This window comes from Phaethon aethereus (genome assembly GCF_964289735.1).
Source record: "Phaethon aethereus genome assembly, chromosome: 1".
NCBI lineage: Eukaryota > Metazoa > Chordata > Aves > Phaethontiformes > Phaethontidae > Phaethon > Phaethon aethereus.
In genome coordinates, this window is record NC_138575.1 from 6,657,762 (window position 1) to 6,674,665 (window position 16,904).

The 16,904-nt window shown below is 41.0% G+C and overlaps 1 protein-coding gene across 14 annotated transcripts in view; it reads left to right on the plus strand.

Annotated features, from left to right (window-relative positions):
* Positions 1 to 16,904, plus strand: part of CELF2 (CUGBP Elav-like family member 2) — a gene marked incomplete at both ends in the record, with an annotated part of 372,062 nt that overhangs the window by 301,347 nt on the left and 53,811 nt on the right. For all 14 annotated transcript variants that reach the window (XM_082009660.1, XM_082009658.1, XM_082009649.1 and 11 more), the window contains 2 exons: positions 5,653 to 5,787; positions 16,317 to 16,396. In XM_082009660.1, coding sequence (XP_081865786.1) covers positions 5,653 to 5,787; positions 16,317 to 16,396 — 215 coding nt within the window. The remainder of the gene's footprint in view (positions 1 to 5,652; positions 5,788 to 16,316; positions 16,397 to 16,904) is intronic.

Consider the following 16,904-nt stretch of genomic DNA (forward strand, 5'->3'; position numbering starts at 1 on the left):
ATTTTGTAGTGCGTCCATTTCCGATCACCCGTTAGGTCTAGTCTGACCACCTTTATATTGCTAAGTGGTTATTTTAACCTGTCTACAAAGTTTTGGTTAAGGATTACCTGCCAGAAAAGCATGGTTTCAAGACTTTGAAGGCTCCACCATTGCTAGATTCATCTCAACTGTTAATCACTCAGAGTATTTAAGGATATTTTCCTGTTTTCAAACAAAGGGGGTTCCTGCACTCTAGTGCCAAAAAGCACATAAACACATGCTTGACTCTTACTTGTCTATGGCCATTAACATGCTACAATCTAGCAAATAAGTAAGTATTTCTTGGAGCAGGATTTGAATACAATCAATACTTTTAGGCACGTATCCTGAGGAGAGTATGCTCTTAAATGGAACAAAGCATCACTACTTCAGGGAAAATGACAAAATTCCATATTATATATAAAAAAAAACAAAGGGGAGGAGGGTAGACGAGTGATCTTATAATTTATTTTTATTTATTTTATTAGTGAAAACTTGAAGAAATAATTTTGAAATTCTAACTGGCACAACTTTGCCGTTTTGGAGGGAGTAATTAAATGCCATATGTTAGCACTAACACATAGAAAAGTTGATAATTAATGCAGGCAGCTCCAGCTCCAGGTGTGACTTTGACAGATTGTATGCAAGGGTTTTTCACAGGCTCACAAATAGGGATAAAAAGTCTGTTTTCCCCCCTTCCCCTCTGGATGAAAAAAAAATAATTATACATAATTAACTATTTCTTGATTTGCTCGAAAGAAAAGGCAGCTTCTGGGTGGAAAATACATGCTTTAAATGACCAGACTCCTTAAAAAGTATAATAAAAGGATATAACCGTCATTTTTCAAGAAAGAATTTTGGGGATTTAGAAGAGAGAAAAGGAAAGTTTGTTGAATCTTCAGGGAGATTTCCCATTATTATTACAGGGTTTAATTCTTTTGTAGCGTACAGGAAATAATCTCTACTCCTTTATTCTCCTGGGTTAACACAAGCAATCTAATACAGCCTGCAAGAAATGCTCATTGCTGAAACAAATTGAGTAAAGCTAAAAAATTAGAGCCTTCAGGATGTTATTCTGCAACCTGGATGTAGTGCTGTCAGAAGGCAGGAGGGTCCGGTTTGAAAGAAGCCCCCCTCAGCAGAGGCAGATAACATCTCAGATAGCTTTTGATGGCTAACATAGCTCTCCGGCTTCAAACACGATAGCGAGCCACCCGTGCTAGTGATTGCAGAGCTAGTCTTGATGGAGTTACGAGAACAACTCACCTCATCTTAAAACAGATATCTGCACTTCGTCATGCCTGCATTCGGGCAAAAGATTCCGACCCCAAATCCAGCAGGCTTAGCACTGGGTGCGTCACATTAGCTTCCCAGGCAACATAGCTGACTTGTGTTTGTAATATGTTTGGTTAGATTAGAGGTGAATCCCATAATTATTTAATTGAGATACAGTTTCACACCTTCCTTCATGTAACTAGAACTTCAGGCCTTATTCACTGTGACCTTCTGGCTGCTTCTACTTCGTCCATGTGGAGCACCCAGCCACCCCATCCTACTAGCTGCTTATGGATGGTTGTATCCACTTCATGTCCCCAGAGGGGCTTGTGGCGACGAGGGTGTTGGTCTCTTCTCCCAAGTAACTAGTGATAGCACAAGAGGAAATGGCCTCAAGTTGCGCCAGGGGAGGTTTAGATTGGATATTAGGAAAAATTTCTTCACTGAGAGAGTGGTCAGGCATTGGCACAGGCTGCCCAGGGAGGTGGTGGAGTCGCCATCTCTGGAAGTGTTCAAAAAACGTGTGGATGTGGCGCTTCAGGACATGGTTTAGGGGACATGGTGGCGCTGGATTAATGGTTGGACCTGATGATCTTGAAAGTCCTTTCCAACCTAGTGATTCTGTGATTCTGTGAAAACAGCCAGGAAGTACAACTAGGCTATGAGCAAAGTCCAGAAATAATGATATCAAACACTTGCCAAAAAATTTTCATTAATTTTCTGGATTTTGAATTATTGAAACCTACCCCTAGTGTGGGAGACAATTATCAAGCAGCAGCGAAATGCTTATGAGCTATGTGCACACAAGTGGCGACCCTTGGGCACTTTTATCCTTTCCCCCCAGCCTTCTCCTGCCTGCTTTCGTTGCCCAAAGCACTCCCAACTCCCAGGCTTTGTCCAGTCCCTCAGAGCTCACTTACTCCTCCCGTCCCTGCAGCTAGATCTCAGGACATCTATGTGTTATCATGATGACCAAGTTTTGGGAGTTGGCTGGAAGGTAACAGCCCTATCTATTGTCAAAGGTGAGGGAGAGACTCCCATAAAACAAGCCAACCCATCTTGCTGGGAGAGGTGAGATCAGCCACTCTTTGGAGGAGCTGATCTCTTGGCATTGACAACAGCCAACATTTTATCTGAGACTAAGACTGGACATCTAAACTGTAGATGGCTGAAATTAAGCTAGATGGCTTTAGACTGCGATCCTTTCTCCAACCAGCAGCAGGTAACATCTTCACTAAACTCAACGCTTTGTTCAGTCACGTGTGTTTAACGTTGGGTTCCTCATTTTACAGTCTACGGGAGCAACCCAACATGCACAGGCAAATCAGCAGACTTGGCTGATCAAAAGGGAAGTTTGCTAAGCTCTAAATATGTTTGACCCATACTTCTTGCAGTCCGTTTTCTATTTGATTCTCAAACCATACCTGCATGGCATGTAAGAATTCATCTTAGAAAGAAAGAAAGAAGTGGCTGACCAAAAATGCAAAAACAAATCTAGACAGTCTTACAGAGGTGAAAAAGCATTCCTTTCTCTACATGAGAATATATTGTTAGAAATTCTTTCAGCCTAATAATATCAGATTTTCTATAAGATGGAGTCAAAACATGTCATTTTGATCCTGACAATTGTCCCTTTAAATGTATTTTATGCTGGGCCCCTAGCCAAAAAAAAATAGCCATTTTCTTAAGCTTCAACACTGATCAGCACTGACTAATAGCACTGAATGCAGAGCACGTCATCTTATCAATATGTTTTCTGTACTCTGAGCATTCTTCAAGAAATCTGCATTTTTAAGATGTACAGTACATGGGAGCTGGATGTTTAATTTACTATAAAATCACCCTCAAGCTGAAAACCTGCAAATCATGTTAGTTAAATGGCATATTTATAGGTTTACTAGCGAAGCTGAAGGAGCCGGTGGGGAGTTTGCTACTCTTTGCAAAATTAAAACAAAGCCTTCCTATTTGCATCTCATTTCTTTTGAATCTCTGTGTGAAACTCTTTGGTTTGAGTCTTTGTCCTTGCACCTAAGCAGGTCCCAAGGGACCTGCTTTGGGGCAGAGTGGCAGGCATTTGTCCAGCTCAACCAGCAGCTATTTTTGAGAGCTGGGATCTAGTCACCCTTAGGGTAGACCTACACACTGTATTTCAAGCCTAAAAGCAACCCAAATTTTAACTGACTGGTACTAGCTGACACACAGGTAGAAGATAGAGGTTTATAACACAGAGCAGAAGGCAATGCTTGGAACTCGTACGTGGCACCAAGGCTTCCCCCAGCCTGACCTCGGTTTGTGCTCAAAAAGCATCTCAGCTCCCCGCCTCGCCTCTTACCCTTTCCTGCACCCTGGCCATAGTGTGTGGCTGTTGTCGAGGGGACAGGCTGGCCGGGCACCTTCCTCAAAGAGACTACTCAAGGCAATATAGGAATTGTAAACAGCCAAGTTACAGGCATCCTTTCACCAGCAAAAGTGAATATCTAGACTCCCCTTGTGGCTGTGAGCAAAGCAATTCAGTTTTACTACCCTTAAAATAATTATTAGCAGCATCAAGGCCAGTTACATATTACGAATCAGACGTAAAGTTTCACTGTAAGACATAAATATACTTACAAATGTATATATATACACATATATATAAAATCCCAACTTGCAGGTCTTATTTGCAATCACACGTATTCCGCTCCTGATCTGTACATAACTGGCTCATCCCATGCATTCATCATTTTTTAACCCTTTCTGGAGGGTTAACCTGCAATATAAGGTGTGAATGAAAATATTGAGTCTTAAGGAATCTCTGCTGAGAAAAATTTCTCCTGCATGTTAAATTTACACCAATTTTCTTGCAAGTTTGTGGAGTGAGAAGCTGGGTCTGTAAGGACTGGTCTCTGTTTTGGATTCTGAAAAATGAAGAGTCTTGGTGCTTGCTTGTATAAAAGCTACAAATACTTTTTAAACTCAGCGATTCTAAGGAAAAAATTACTTCAAACACCTCTCATGCTCAATAAACATGAACCTCTTCTTTCTATTGTTGAAATTATTAAATGCACTTAAAGCGTTGAAGTATAACACAGATAGAATCCTATGAAAATAGATGCAGTTTCGTCTTCCTCAGCTGCAATTTATTCCATTTGACAAACTTGTACTAATACAGGAGAGAGCGAGCAAGGGAAGATTCATTATTTTTTTTGTAAGCTCAGAAATGAAAATACTTCATTACAAAAATAATTTGCACAATAATAGAAATAAGTAAGTGCACTGCAGACTCTCTGGAGTAAAGCTTTCCTTCTCTCTTTGCTTCCCCGCAAACTCTGACAGTCTGCTCATTAACAGCGAATTGGATTTACATGCCATTTTAAGAGAAGAAGAAAGCACTGCTGTATACACTGGATAATAAGCACTTAGATGTTTAAGATAGATGGGAGGGCGCATTAACATTTTTAAGTCATCCAGGGTGAATTAAGTTTTGATGACCTGTTTCATTTTTGACAAGAGTCCACAGCTTTAGACCTGTAAATTTGAGTTTGACTAACAGGACTGTGTGTGTCCTGCTACAGCAGTTTAGCTGTTGCCGATTTGGGTGACAATGCAGGCAGGGAATATTCTACCAATAATTCAAGTAAAGCACCTTTTTCTTTTTTTTTTTTTGCAAACTCAGCACGATTACATATCAAAGGGTTTGGCTCTGGGAGAGCATTCTGCAGCCCCCCTGTTCAAGTGATGCCCTGGAACGTGCCTCGTGTCCCCCTGAAGGGGAGAGGGCTGTGACTGTCTGAAAAAAAAAGCAGGAACATTTAATGCATTCTTTTTCCCGAGCAGTCATTACACATCTGCCTTTCGAGTGCCATGCATTAAGTTGGCTGAAATTGAAAGCTCAGATAGGAGCCGCTCTCTCAAAACATGTCTCAGGAATATTTTTCATTAGCTCATATCATTACGCGTACAATCCCATATTCACCCTCACCCCCTCATGATTTCTTTCACACATGAGGGAGGTGAGGGAATTTATCTGAATTAAAATCTATGCAAGGATATCTTTAAAAGTCTCTCTAACAGAGGATGCTTTTCTCTTAGAAGCCGTGATGGGGAGGCATATGCAGGATGACTAAGGCAGCCAATTAATGTGTTCTATAAACAGCAAGCACCACTGGAAAAAGGAGAGAAAGAAAGAAAAATGAGAGATTTGGGGTGGGGGAAGAAGGGGGAAGGGAGGTTGTAAGTATAAAGTGTTTGCCTTAGGACTTGTCTTCAGTTACAGAGCCAGACTCACATGACTGGAGCTTGGTTTGATGTGGTAATGAAGCATTGATCACAGGAAAAAGATGAAATGGCCTTTGCTCATTCATTATTTTTATCTTCTAGCTGTGGAAGACAGAAAATTGTTCATAGGAATGGTTTCGAAGAAGTGTAATGAGAATGATATCAGGGTGATGTTTTCTCCGTTTGGCCAGATAGAAGAATGCCGAATCCTTCGGGGACCGGATGGGCTGAGCAGAGGTGAGTCTGCAGTCTGTAAAGTCTCTTTCCTGAAGTGCTAATTGGGAGCTCTGTGTCACAGCCAGGGTAGGCATAGCCGCTGTCTCTAGCTAGAGGTTACTCTGCAATACATCCCACGTGATGAAGGTATCCACGTGAACTTTTCACAGTGACTGAAATTATCGCCTTTTATTTCCAGTGTCAGAAAGGTCTCGGTGCCAACAGATTAACTTGCGTTATCGCCCTGTTTGTCAGCTGGAAAGGTTCCTCTGCACCCTGAGAAAACACCCTCAGTTTTCTGCTCTTACAAAATCAAAGATCCTTCCCTGACCCCTTTCTGCTTTGTAGTGTAAGGCCAAAAACAAAACAAACAAAAAAGAAGGGGTGTAGGTGACTGCTTGAAGTCATACAGAGTCATGGGAACTGGCCCTCACCGTAGCACCATCATCTCCTCCGTTCCTGTGTTTTCTATAACTATATGCAAAACATAGGTCTGCCGTTAACTCAGAAACAAAGAGGTTAGCCTGAACCTGAGAGCTTTGCCTGGACAAAACTTTGTAAAAAGCGCTTTTAAATCTTGTGCCTGTATCACAACCCAAAAAACAGGGCAGAGGTGTTAAGCAGCACCACCGAGAGTGGTCAAGCGTCCGACCTGAACTTTGGAAATGAAGTGCAGCACAGGCTTCTATTGAAGCTATTGCTGGTGATCCCTTTTGAATGCAAAACTGCCTTTTGGGCAAAGGCCCTCTGAAAACATATTGGAGAGAAAAATAAATGTATATTGATGACCCAGCCTGCATATTAACTCCTTGGTATATGGACCCGCAATCATTCTTGGAGCGTGAACCTTCTCAAAAAGTCAGTGCCAGGTGGTGCTGAGTGGAAAAGAAAATAGTGATAGTCCCATCGGTCAGTGGGGAAGGATGCTGTGGTACTAGCCATGGCCATTTAACAGCATGGGGAGTAAAGTAATTTTAAGTGTGGAGCTGTGAAGAACATCACTTCTGTTTGTATAGAAATTAAAAAAAAAAAACAACCAAGCATAGAAAGCACAGTTTATGCATTTTATTACATTTTCAAAAGGCACAGAAAAAATAATAGTACCCATTTTGCATATAGATATAGGTATAAGTATAGATATTTTTCTTTACTTCTGGATCTCCTTGTTTCCAGTAGACTCTATGATCTGCAGTATTCTGTGCAGCAATTTGTGCATGGGGTGTTTTGTTTTGTGTGCAGTCCAGCTTCTTCAAAATGCCTATAAATTTCAGCAGAGGAAGTTGCAGATATTCCTATATTTCATGGTGCTGCTTGAAAGCACTTGCTATACTGCTTCTGAATAATAAGGACGTGTTGAAAAGATACTCTGTCAATAAATAGGGAGCCCCAAGAAATTACACACTTACATTTATGTGTCTTAGTCCGCATGCTTAGTCTGTGATCCCAAAATTTTGGGGGCTGGGATGCAGCAGTCCCTTCAGGCAAGGAGAGCCTCAGGATCGTGCCTTGGAGAAGACCAGGGGAAAGGCCTGAGGCTGGTTCCCACTCAGTAATGAATGTTAAATGATGGAGTAGAGTGCTGTCATTATCTGTCTAGACCCAACATTGAAGCAAAACAAATATTTCTGATTTTCACTGATTTCACTTTTTAAGTAGCACAGGGAAGGGGTGATGGAAGACACAAGTGGAAAGGAGCGAAGTAACTGCTGAAATAAGAAGATGTTTTGAGCCCCAAAACGATTTAATTGACTCCTCAGCATCACCCAACAAAGAAATGGATCTTTTCTGGGGTCCATAAAAATCCCACTGCATACTTGCTTTTATTCAACAGACATTGGGCATAGTACAAGCATAAAAAAGTTAATTATGAAATCCACAGAGGAAGTAATGATGGGGGGTAGTTTTGTTTTGTCATAAATAGCAATCTCACGATAATCAGAAGCTGAGATTTTTAAGCCATGTCACCAACATATCAGGCAGGGCATTGTCATCTGCCAGCCAGCAGAGCCATGGAGTTAATGTGCTGCTCTCTTCTGCTGGAGGCTGAAGATCTCAGTCCAGGTAGGTCACACACCAGTAGTCGTAGCAGAACTGTATCCTCTCTGCCAGGTTTATTTCAGTCACAATCATGACTGGTATTCTATCATGCCCTCATGCATCATGCCTTGTTAAACTTGAATTGCTTTCTACACACCGATGTTCACACTTGAAAATGAGCTCAGCTGTGCCAGCCAGGTTCTCAGGCAGATTTTTATCAGCTTCGCAAAACCACCACTCCATGGGAGAAGGCAAAGTGTTGGGAAAATGGTTGGTATTGCAGTTGAAATGAAAAGTGCTAAGGGAGATTTGCAGTAGGGGGAGCTTGGCTGAAAAAGCACAGGGTGAAAAGCTGCACCACTGAGGAAAGAGGGAGAATTTATACAGTTAAATCTTTGTAACGAGTTCCAATACTTAATGAGTTTTAATTCATGTTACCGTTTCCAAGATGCTAATTCTGTTTGCACAAACAGTATTTGTTTCCCAGCACCCATCCGGATGTGCTTCCCTCCCAGACACAGAGGGGTGAATGAAAAATAGTCACTGTCTTAGGAAAACACTGTCCTCACCATGCCAGAGCCTCCAGGAACTCACAGTGCTCACAGCAGTGGGATGGAAATATGGTCCAATAAACTCTGTTTGGCATCTCTTGTCAACTGCATAACAAGTGTACATCATAGTATCTCAGACAAAAAGAGCTAGAGAAGTATATTCGTTGGTATTTATGCCAACTTTCGAGCTTTGTTAAAGGGTTCAGGCAAATAATCTTTATTACCAGCAGATAGCTGCAAGGGGTAGCTCCAGGTTACACTGCTCAGGAGAACAGTTTTGGTTTGTGCTGCTTTTTTCTTTCTTAATACAGAGTAAAAAGCTTTCCGTCGGCTTAGGCCATGTCTACACTACAACAGCAACCGTATGACCAGCACGGTAAGAGTCTGTTGTCAACCCCTAGGCGGGATGTAGGGTTGTAGTGTGCCACATGGCTCCGGTAGCAAGACGAAAACCTATCCTGTGGCATCAAGGGAAAATGTAACACTTTGTGATGAGTGTGATATAAGTGCTAAGATAAAGAGAGAGAGGGAGAGAGATGGAACTGGTTGTTTCTATCGTAGTTTCTAGCCAGGAGTTGACAGAACTTTAATAAAGTCGCACCCATTGCTGTCACTACTGATAACGGACCATCAACATTTCCACTCCAAATTCCTATTGTCAGCTGTTTGAAATTCATCTGTAAAAAGAGACTAAAATAATGATACAAAGCTCCTGTATATTTTAAAGAAACTGAGATTTTTTTTCCTTGAGTCATTTTTTTCTCCCACTGTTGTTTGCTCCTCCATCTCAGAAATAATTGTTTATATCTATAACTTGTTATATTCCGTCAAGCTGCAAGAAATAGGCAGCAACCAAAAGGCATTGCCTTCCAAAGACTCTGGGATAGTCCCTGTGAAATTAGTTGGCTGTCAGAGAGTAATTCCTAGCTGTGAAAAGTATTAAAAAATAAAAATAGCCTGTTGGCTGTAGAGATAAAGGAACCAGAGACTCAACAGACATGGAGGCTGGCCTTCGCTTTAGCAGTGTTCATGGGACTATCTAAAGAAGCTTGCCACTGCCTGTACTATATTCATTATTCAAAGAGAAGGATTCAGCCTGCAGGGTTGTTTAATCCAGCACTTTTTCTGAAGAGCTAAGTATGCTTTACAAAAATTCATGATTGTGATATCATGTGCTAAGCTTCATTATCATGAAAAAGCAGAAGTGAACTGCCTCAGATGATTAAGATTTTAAATCACTTATTGTAAACGGCTTAAGGAAACTTTCAGACCTCCTGACTCCTAGCACTATGTAGTGTCTACATGACCACAGATGCCAACACAGGCAGCCATGCAATGATAGCTGGAGTGTGCCAAAATAGCCAGAAACACCCAGGTTTGATTTGTAGCTGTACCACTGATGTGCTGTGTTGACCCTACGTGAGTCGGTCTCTCATCATCTCTCCGTTATCCCATTTCTTAAAATAAGGATAGCGATGCTCCTCTACCTTTTAAAGTAAAATGCTTTTTTTAGATCAGTGGATCAATATCCCTGTATCGCTTTAGGAATTATTACCATCTGTAATGATGGTTAAAAAAATCCTCTTATGCTTATCACAGGAGCACCACACAGCAAATTATTCTGCTGTATTACTATATGCCGATTTATATAGCAGATACCAGAAAGAAGTCAACTGGGTTAATAGTATGCACTGAAAAGAGCTGCTAATAACATATACAGGCAGTTGGATATACCATGAAAATTGTGGAAAAGCTCCAAATGCATATCCTACATCTTCTACACTCTTCATTGTATGATTCTTTAGCAAAATCTTGCCAGGCACATGGGACAAGTGAACATTTCTCCAGACATTGCTTACAAGGATTTTTTTTCGTTCTTTCTTTACTTTAAGAGCAGGTTAGAAGTGACATGGAGAGTTATACCGTGGTCGGGCAATTTAATTTCATGAAAAGCCATTCATAACTTTGAGATTATGGGGTTTTCTTGATGAATTGGTAAAAGAAAATTAGTATTTGCATCATAGTTAATTGCAGTGAAGGGTAGGTGAGGAGATTTTCTGCCTGTTTGTTTTTCCTTATGGATATTTACTGCTCCTTCATGAGCCAAGGTAACATAAAAGTGCGAGCCATGGGAGCAGCCTGGATTAGGGGCCACCTTCTGACTTGTGTATTGGTGATGGGAGATGACCATGGTGGAAATGCTGTATTTTTAGTTGCTCTTCAGAAGCGCCTCCGTGCCCTGTTTCTTCTGCTGTAATATGGTAACACTTTATTTTTTTCCAATCATTATGGCACATTTAATAGTCTTTTTTCCCCGGGTGAAACTCTTTCAAAGCTGGGAAGGGATGAACACATCCAAGTGACCAGTGTCTCTGCTGGCCTTTAGCCAGTAACGCTACATCTCAGATCTCCATTACTGCATCTTCGCAGCAATCCCTCCCCAGAGGGAAGTCTGAAACGAAAATCGTTTACAAGAGTTTCTTTCCAACAAGAGGGTCATCGAGGCACTGTTAGAGTGGGTCTTTAGTGCCCGTTCGATTCTGGTTTTGTGTAAATTCCAGTTACTGAAGTCTGTACTTTGCAAGGTGGTTAATTTTTTGTCCAATTAGAAACGCTTCAAGTGAACCATGAACTTCAGGAAATTCAAAATCTAGAATTTGTCATCTGGTCGATAGTCAAGAGAAGTCAGTGAAGCCAAAGAGATAAGGCATGTTTATAGGATGTGCCTGTTATTACCTTTGTGTGCCTGATATGCATAAACTAAATAGCTTCACTGCGACTTTTTCAAACCGCTTTACTTTGGGCTGAGTTGTTGCACTTGGTCTCAGACATGTCGTTGTGTGTCTTAAGCAAAAAATACCTAATGACCAAATGTCCATACAATTCGATGTCTAAATTTGTAGCTGAAATTTATATTAACCACTGAGATTTTTGCGTGATGTCTTCATTAGAAGCCTGTTTCCCAGGCTGTTCGTTTCTTTAGACTGTGCTATATTAGCACAGTGTAAAAAAGGGAAATTCTACTTTACAATCTCAGCTAGAAATATTTTAACACAACTAGAGCTTATTTTTATCACGCTTCAATTTCCATAGCTTTTTATTTGAGCCTTATCTTTTTCTTTAAATAGAGGCTTTCATCTCAGAGGATCCCAAATCCTTCTTCCAGGAGTATTTTGGCTGCTTTTCACTATTGTTTCTTCAGAGGAATTGAAGAAAAATCTTGTTTATGCTGAACTCGGAAGCTGTAGTGCAACCATTACACTACCAGCTGCGTGGCCACCATACGTAGCTCTGCAATTGCTCAGATGACTTTGAAAATCTCTTGAACTACTTCTGTGTCAGAGGGGTCACTGTATTTTTTGTAAAAATTGATTACAGCTGCCTTTCTTTCATCTCCAGAACTTTAAAGCCATGGTTTTTAAACTTCCATTTTTAACTCTAGGCCTGATTCCGAAAGGTCTAGGGGCTTTGCATCTCCCTTTGGCTTCACTGAGGGTTTGGGGGCTTTAAAACCTCTGGTAGACCACAGTAGTTTTATGTGGGAGGTTTCTTGCGTAGGTGTGAAATCAGACTCCTTACCTTGAGGCTTCCGTACTTAAAAGTGCTCTACTCCACTTACAGCTCGCAAGTATTGATGTTATGTTAGACTGTGCATGAACTGCTGACTGAATGTTTTAAAACAGTCTATGAAAGCCTGAGATGAGAAGAATCGAGGGAAGCAGGAGCTGGAATGGGGCAGTGCTGAGCTTTTTAGAATATTTCAAATAATTCAATCGCTCGAGCAGCAAGCCCTAGGTTTGGAGGGATGGCACGGGTCGAGGAGGAAGCTGATCAAATTTCACAGTCTCTTCAAAATTCTCTTTCAGTTTGGGCTGGGAGCGGGGTAAGGACCAACCCTGTGAGTATAGATGTTCTCTCAGCCGAGGTGGCAAATGTGACAATGTGCTCCAAAATATCTTCTGGGACAGGGCTGGGTGCGTCCCTCCGATTCTGCCTGCAGGAGGAAATCACTGCAAGCAGCGCTTCCCCCGTCAGCCATTTCCCTGGCGCAGGCGGTGAGACGGCAGCTTTGGAGAAGCGACTAAAACTCTCAGACCTCCTTTCTCCCTCCCCTTTTGTTTCTGTTAGTGACCCCCAACATTTTGAAACCAGAGGTGAGAAGTAATTTGCAGGTTGGCTGTATTTACAAAAGGACTTTTTTTTTTTTTTTTTTTTTGTGGCTAGGGAGCTGGTGGTACAAAGCGAAGGAATTTCAAAGCGTTAGCTACAGAAATATCCCTCTCTCCATGTTTTCTCTCCCAGAGAGCTCCATAGCTCCAATAAGAAGGGAGTAATTGAAGTATCGGGACACAGTATGGTAGGACAGAAATAGTTGGCTTGTAGCTGTTGGTCCGGAAGACCTCGGCCCACAGCACTACAGTCAACGCAGTGTTTCACAGGATGAGGTAAGAGGCCACGGAAATCTTTCTTGTTTCCTTGCACCACGAGGCATGAAATCTGATTAGCCTTGTCCTCTTACAGCTGTGACTCGCGTCCTAAAGCCGGCAGTATGTTCCCAACAGACCCCTGTATCCGTGAGAGAGAGCGAGTGAGAGCACGCTGAAAAGGCTTCTCCCAGCCCCTCAGAGCTCCTCTGGCTTAAAAAGTGAAATCCAGTGTCCTTAGACACCAGCTTCTGATTCAATTCTAGGTGCCCAACAAAACCATCCTCCTAAAGCGTGTGTGTACCCCATATAGGAAAATAAAGGTACCGCCATTGACTGTGGCAGAGAATACGAGCATCTCAGAAGAACAGCTTTCCTGAATACCTAAATTACATATGCAAGTTCAGTGGTTCAGTGGGCTGAAGCCTGTGGTACAGCCTTAGCTCCCCTCCAGTGTGGCGGTCTGGTCGTGAAGAAAAGGATCCCATGGTTCACACATAATAAAATATATAGGATCCCGTGTTTCGCACATAATAAAATATATGTGCACACATAATAAATATACAAATTTTGTGCGTGAGTGTCCAGGTTTGGTAGCTGAAAAAATAACCCTTGAATGTGAATACACGTAGCAACATCTGGAAAGATTGTTAAATTAGCTAGCATTTAATTGGGGTGCTTGATGGTAACAACTGAAGGTCTAGGTTTTCAAATAGTTTAGAAATAAGGTTGTCTACTGAATTTTTACCATGGTTATTGAGGCAAATTGGGTATTTACTGTGCAAATGGCCACTGTCCATCGGTGGGAAATGGCCTGCCGGCTGGAGATAACAAGGGGACCTAACCTTGTAGCCTCTGGCTGGCAAACCGTAATTAAAATGCAGTCCTGTCTTCTCTGTGGAATGCTGTTTCCAAACGCTCGTATTCAAGCTGCATAACCTCATTCATCAGGCATTCCCCTTGCCCGGAGAACAAGTTTCTTTTAAATTGGTAGCTTGCTATATGGCCCGTTACAGAGATCTGCTACGAAGGTCTTTTCACTCGGCGACAAAGGCCACAAGGGCTTGGGCTGAGGAATGAGGAGGGACATTTTGCAGTAGCGTTGGGCGCTGAAAGTCCCCAGCAGCTGAGCTTTGTGGTTAAAAAAGAGAAAAAGCTTAAGGGAGGGAAGAGAGAGTCTGCTTTATCTTGAGAGGAGTGCAGCTTTATTTCTCTGCCGATTCACATTTCTTTTGAGACCTGCTAATTGCAACATCTCTCAGTAAGTTACTTACAGCAGTACTGCTGGGTAGAAATTGTGATAAATGCATAAACTGTGTCTTATTGATTTTTGTTGACATTTTACATGCTTCTTATGCATTCTAAACCTCCATTCAGTAATTGTCACTATGGTACACACTCCTGGATAATGAGAGCAGAAGAAGTGAATGAAGCAGTTTCTTGACCATTATAAACAATATTATTCAAGGCTCTGTATGGGGTTTCTTGCCTGCCCTCCAGTATATCTCTATTTGTACTCATCCCCCATTGAATTTGCCAGACGATAAACGAAAACCCTTGGTGTTATTTCCTCTGTTAATGCTAATAACAGAACTGTTTTTAAGAGAGATTACTTTGAGACTGATAGTAAATTTGGGCCTCTCTAATTTTAGTGCACAGCAGCACTATGGAATCTAGCGGCGGTGCTGTAGTTTATTTACCCTTCTACTGTCTAGATTGCCATACAGAAAGTTGTTTTGTTACATCATTTTCTTTGACAGAAATTTGTTGCTGAATAAGAATAGTCTAGCAACGCGTAGTGTGGCTAAACAGCAGTAAGACATCATCAGCTGTTATGTTACCTGAGAAATACGTAAAGTCACAACGCTGCCGTGAAGTTCGCGTAAAAGAATTCTGACTTCTGATTTTATTATGCTCACTTCTCAGTCAGAGGTACATAAGCCAGCTTAGGTTCTCTTGTATCAAGGGCCTTTACAGTAAAGAAAGAAAAAAATACCGCATGATGCAAAAATGCATTGACTTTATTTTCATGACTAGATGTAGTGCTTTTGGGTAATGATCAGGCATTGCTTTCTCTTACTGTTGTTTGATTAAAATGTGAATACAGTCTTGACTTGATAATCTTACCAGGTACATACGGAGCAAAAAAAGAAAAGGTATTTTATGCCTCAAATTGATTTGCATAAACCAAACAATCTGTTGCTTGTTGGATTGCAAAATGGTTTATTTTGCCCATTGGCCACAGGGGCAACAATATTGTATTTTTGATGCCAGAATGTAGCTTTCATGCGTTAGCTCTAAAATGACAATATGCTTTACCCTCTCAGTGCTTAGATTTGCTTCATTTGGAAATCTTTTAAGTAGTAATAATAATAATGTTTTGAGGAAATTGAGTGGAACACTAAATTATTCTCTGAAACCTAAGTTCAAACTGTGCAAGGCTAAGGGAGCTGAAAATCAATGCACTTTTAAAGTCATTAGAGATCACAAGTGAAATAAGTCTGTGTTGCTTTAGCTAAGCTTTTAGTGTGCCATGGTATTATTACAAAATCAGCCTGAATCTGCATTAATTTCACAGTCTTTTTCTTTAAGATGCCCAAGGGTGCATGAAGAATAAAATGTAAATCTCAGAAGGCAATGTTTTTATTAGTCAAAAGGGCAGTGAGTCATGTACTAAAAAGGTTGACCTGTACCATGCCTGGTGTAGGTATGACTGACAATAGTTAAAGGGTGGAAAAACAGCCCAGGCATTAGCCTGCTGGCTTTTCACTATGATTTAAAAGGCTGTGGAGGGAAAAAAGTGATTTTTCAGTTATTCATGCACACAGCTTCAGGATTGTTCAAGTTGGTGGTAGCTTTCGTAGATCAAGGAATTATACTTGTATCTAGGACTTGGAGAAACAAAAACTGTAAAGATTTTACTTTTAATATGTTATTTTCTTAAATGTTGAGATACCACCTACATTACTGAATTTTGTCTGAGTCTTTTCACACTTAGTCACAGGCTACACAGTGCAGTTTTTCTCATTCTTATTTGCATGGTTGTTCTTGGTGCATCACGGAAATATGTGACTTTATGGACTCCTTCAAATTCCCAGTTCAGCTGCCAGTGATGCCACTCATTTATTCACTATCCACAATTTACCTGCACAAAAGCCATAGCAAGCAATTGTTAATACATGGCCTGAATAGATTAAATTATGCAATCCAAAGTCTACATAAGAGCCTTACTAATTTCAAACCCTGTGGCTAAAGAACAAAAACAAAACAAAACAAAAAAAGGAAAAAGAAAAAAAATTAAAGGAAACCCCCCTTTCTCCTCACCCATCCCCACCTAATTTTTTTCTTTCATCTATGGTCAGATTAGCAAGTCAGCACTGTCGATAAATAAACTAGAGAAGTTGTTTATTTTTATGTACTACTGAGAACAGTGTCGTCTTGTGGCCGTTCTCGTAGACTGTGTTGGTTTAACAAGCGTCCAACCCTTTTGTCTTGTTGTTTTTTGTCTTTCCTGCTCCCTGTCCCCTTGTTCCCACAGGCTGTGCGTTTGTCACATTTTCTACAAGGGCAATGGCACAGAATGCAATCAAAGCCATGCACCAGTCTCAGACCATGGAGGTACAGTACTGTATCATTTGCCCTTTCTTTGTTTTCTTTGTGCAAATGATTGCGAATGGTAAAGCCATGCTCTCCCGGACCAGATCAGACACATGACAATCACAGATTTAAACTTTTTACTGGCTCACTCTACCTCTCTTTGTGAAGCTTATTTTTCTTACTGACCTGAAAGCGCACAATGAGGTTGCCGTGTGGTATCCAAACACGGCTCTTGATCCTGTTTTCAGTGGCATTCAGCAGAAAATAAAAATGCTGTGAATACCGCTCCTCAGTCATACTCAGAGTAAATCTGATGAGTAAATTACCTTTAATTCTAACACATACCCCCCCAAGAAAAATCTTAGTTTCTTTTACGTAGATTTTTAAGTGTTGTGGTTTGTGCTGCTCTGAGAAAAAGCTCAAGAGGTTTAACCAGGCCACGCTGAGTTCCTAGTTCATGTGTTTTTCTGCAAATAGAATCTCTTTTTAAGTTAATATAATTTCTCCTTCGTCATCTAGCCAATAAAAA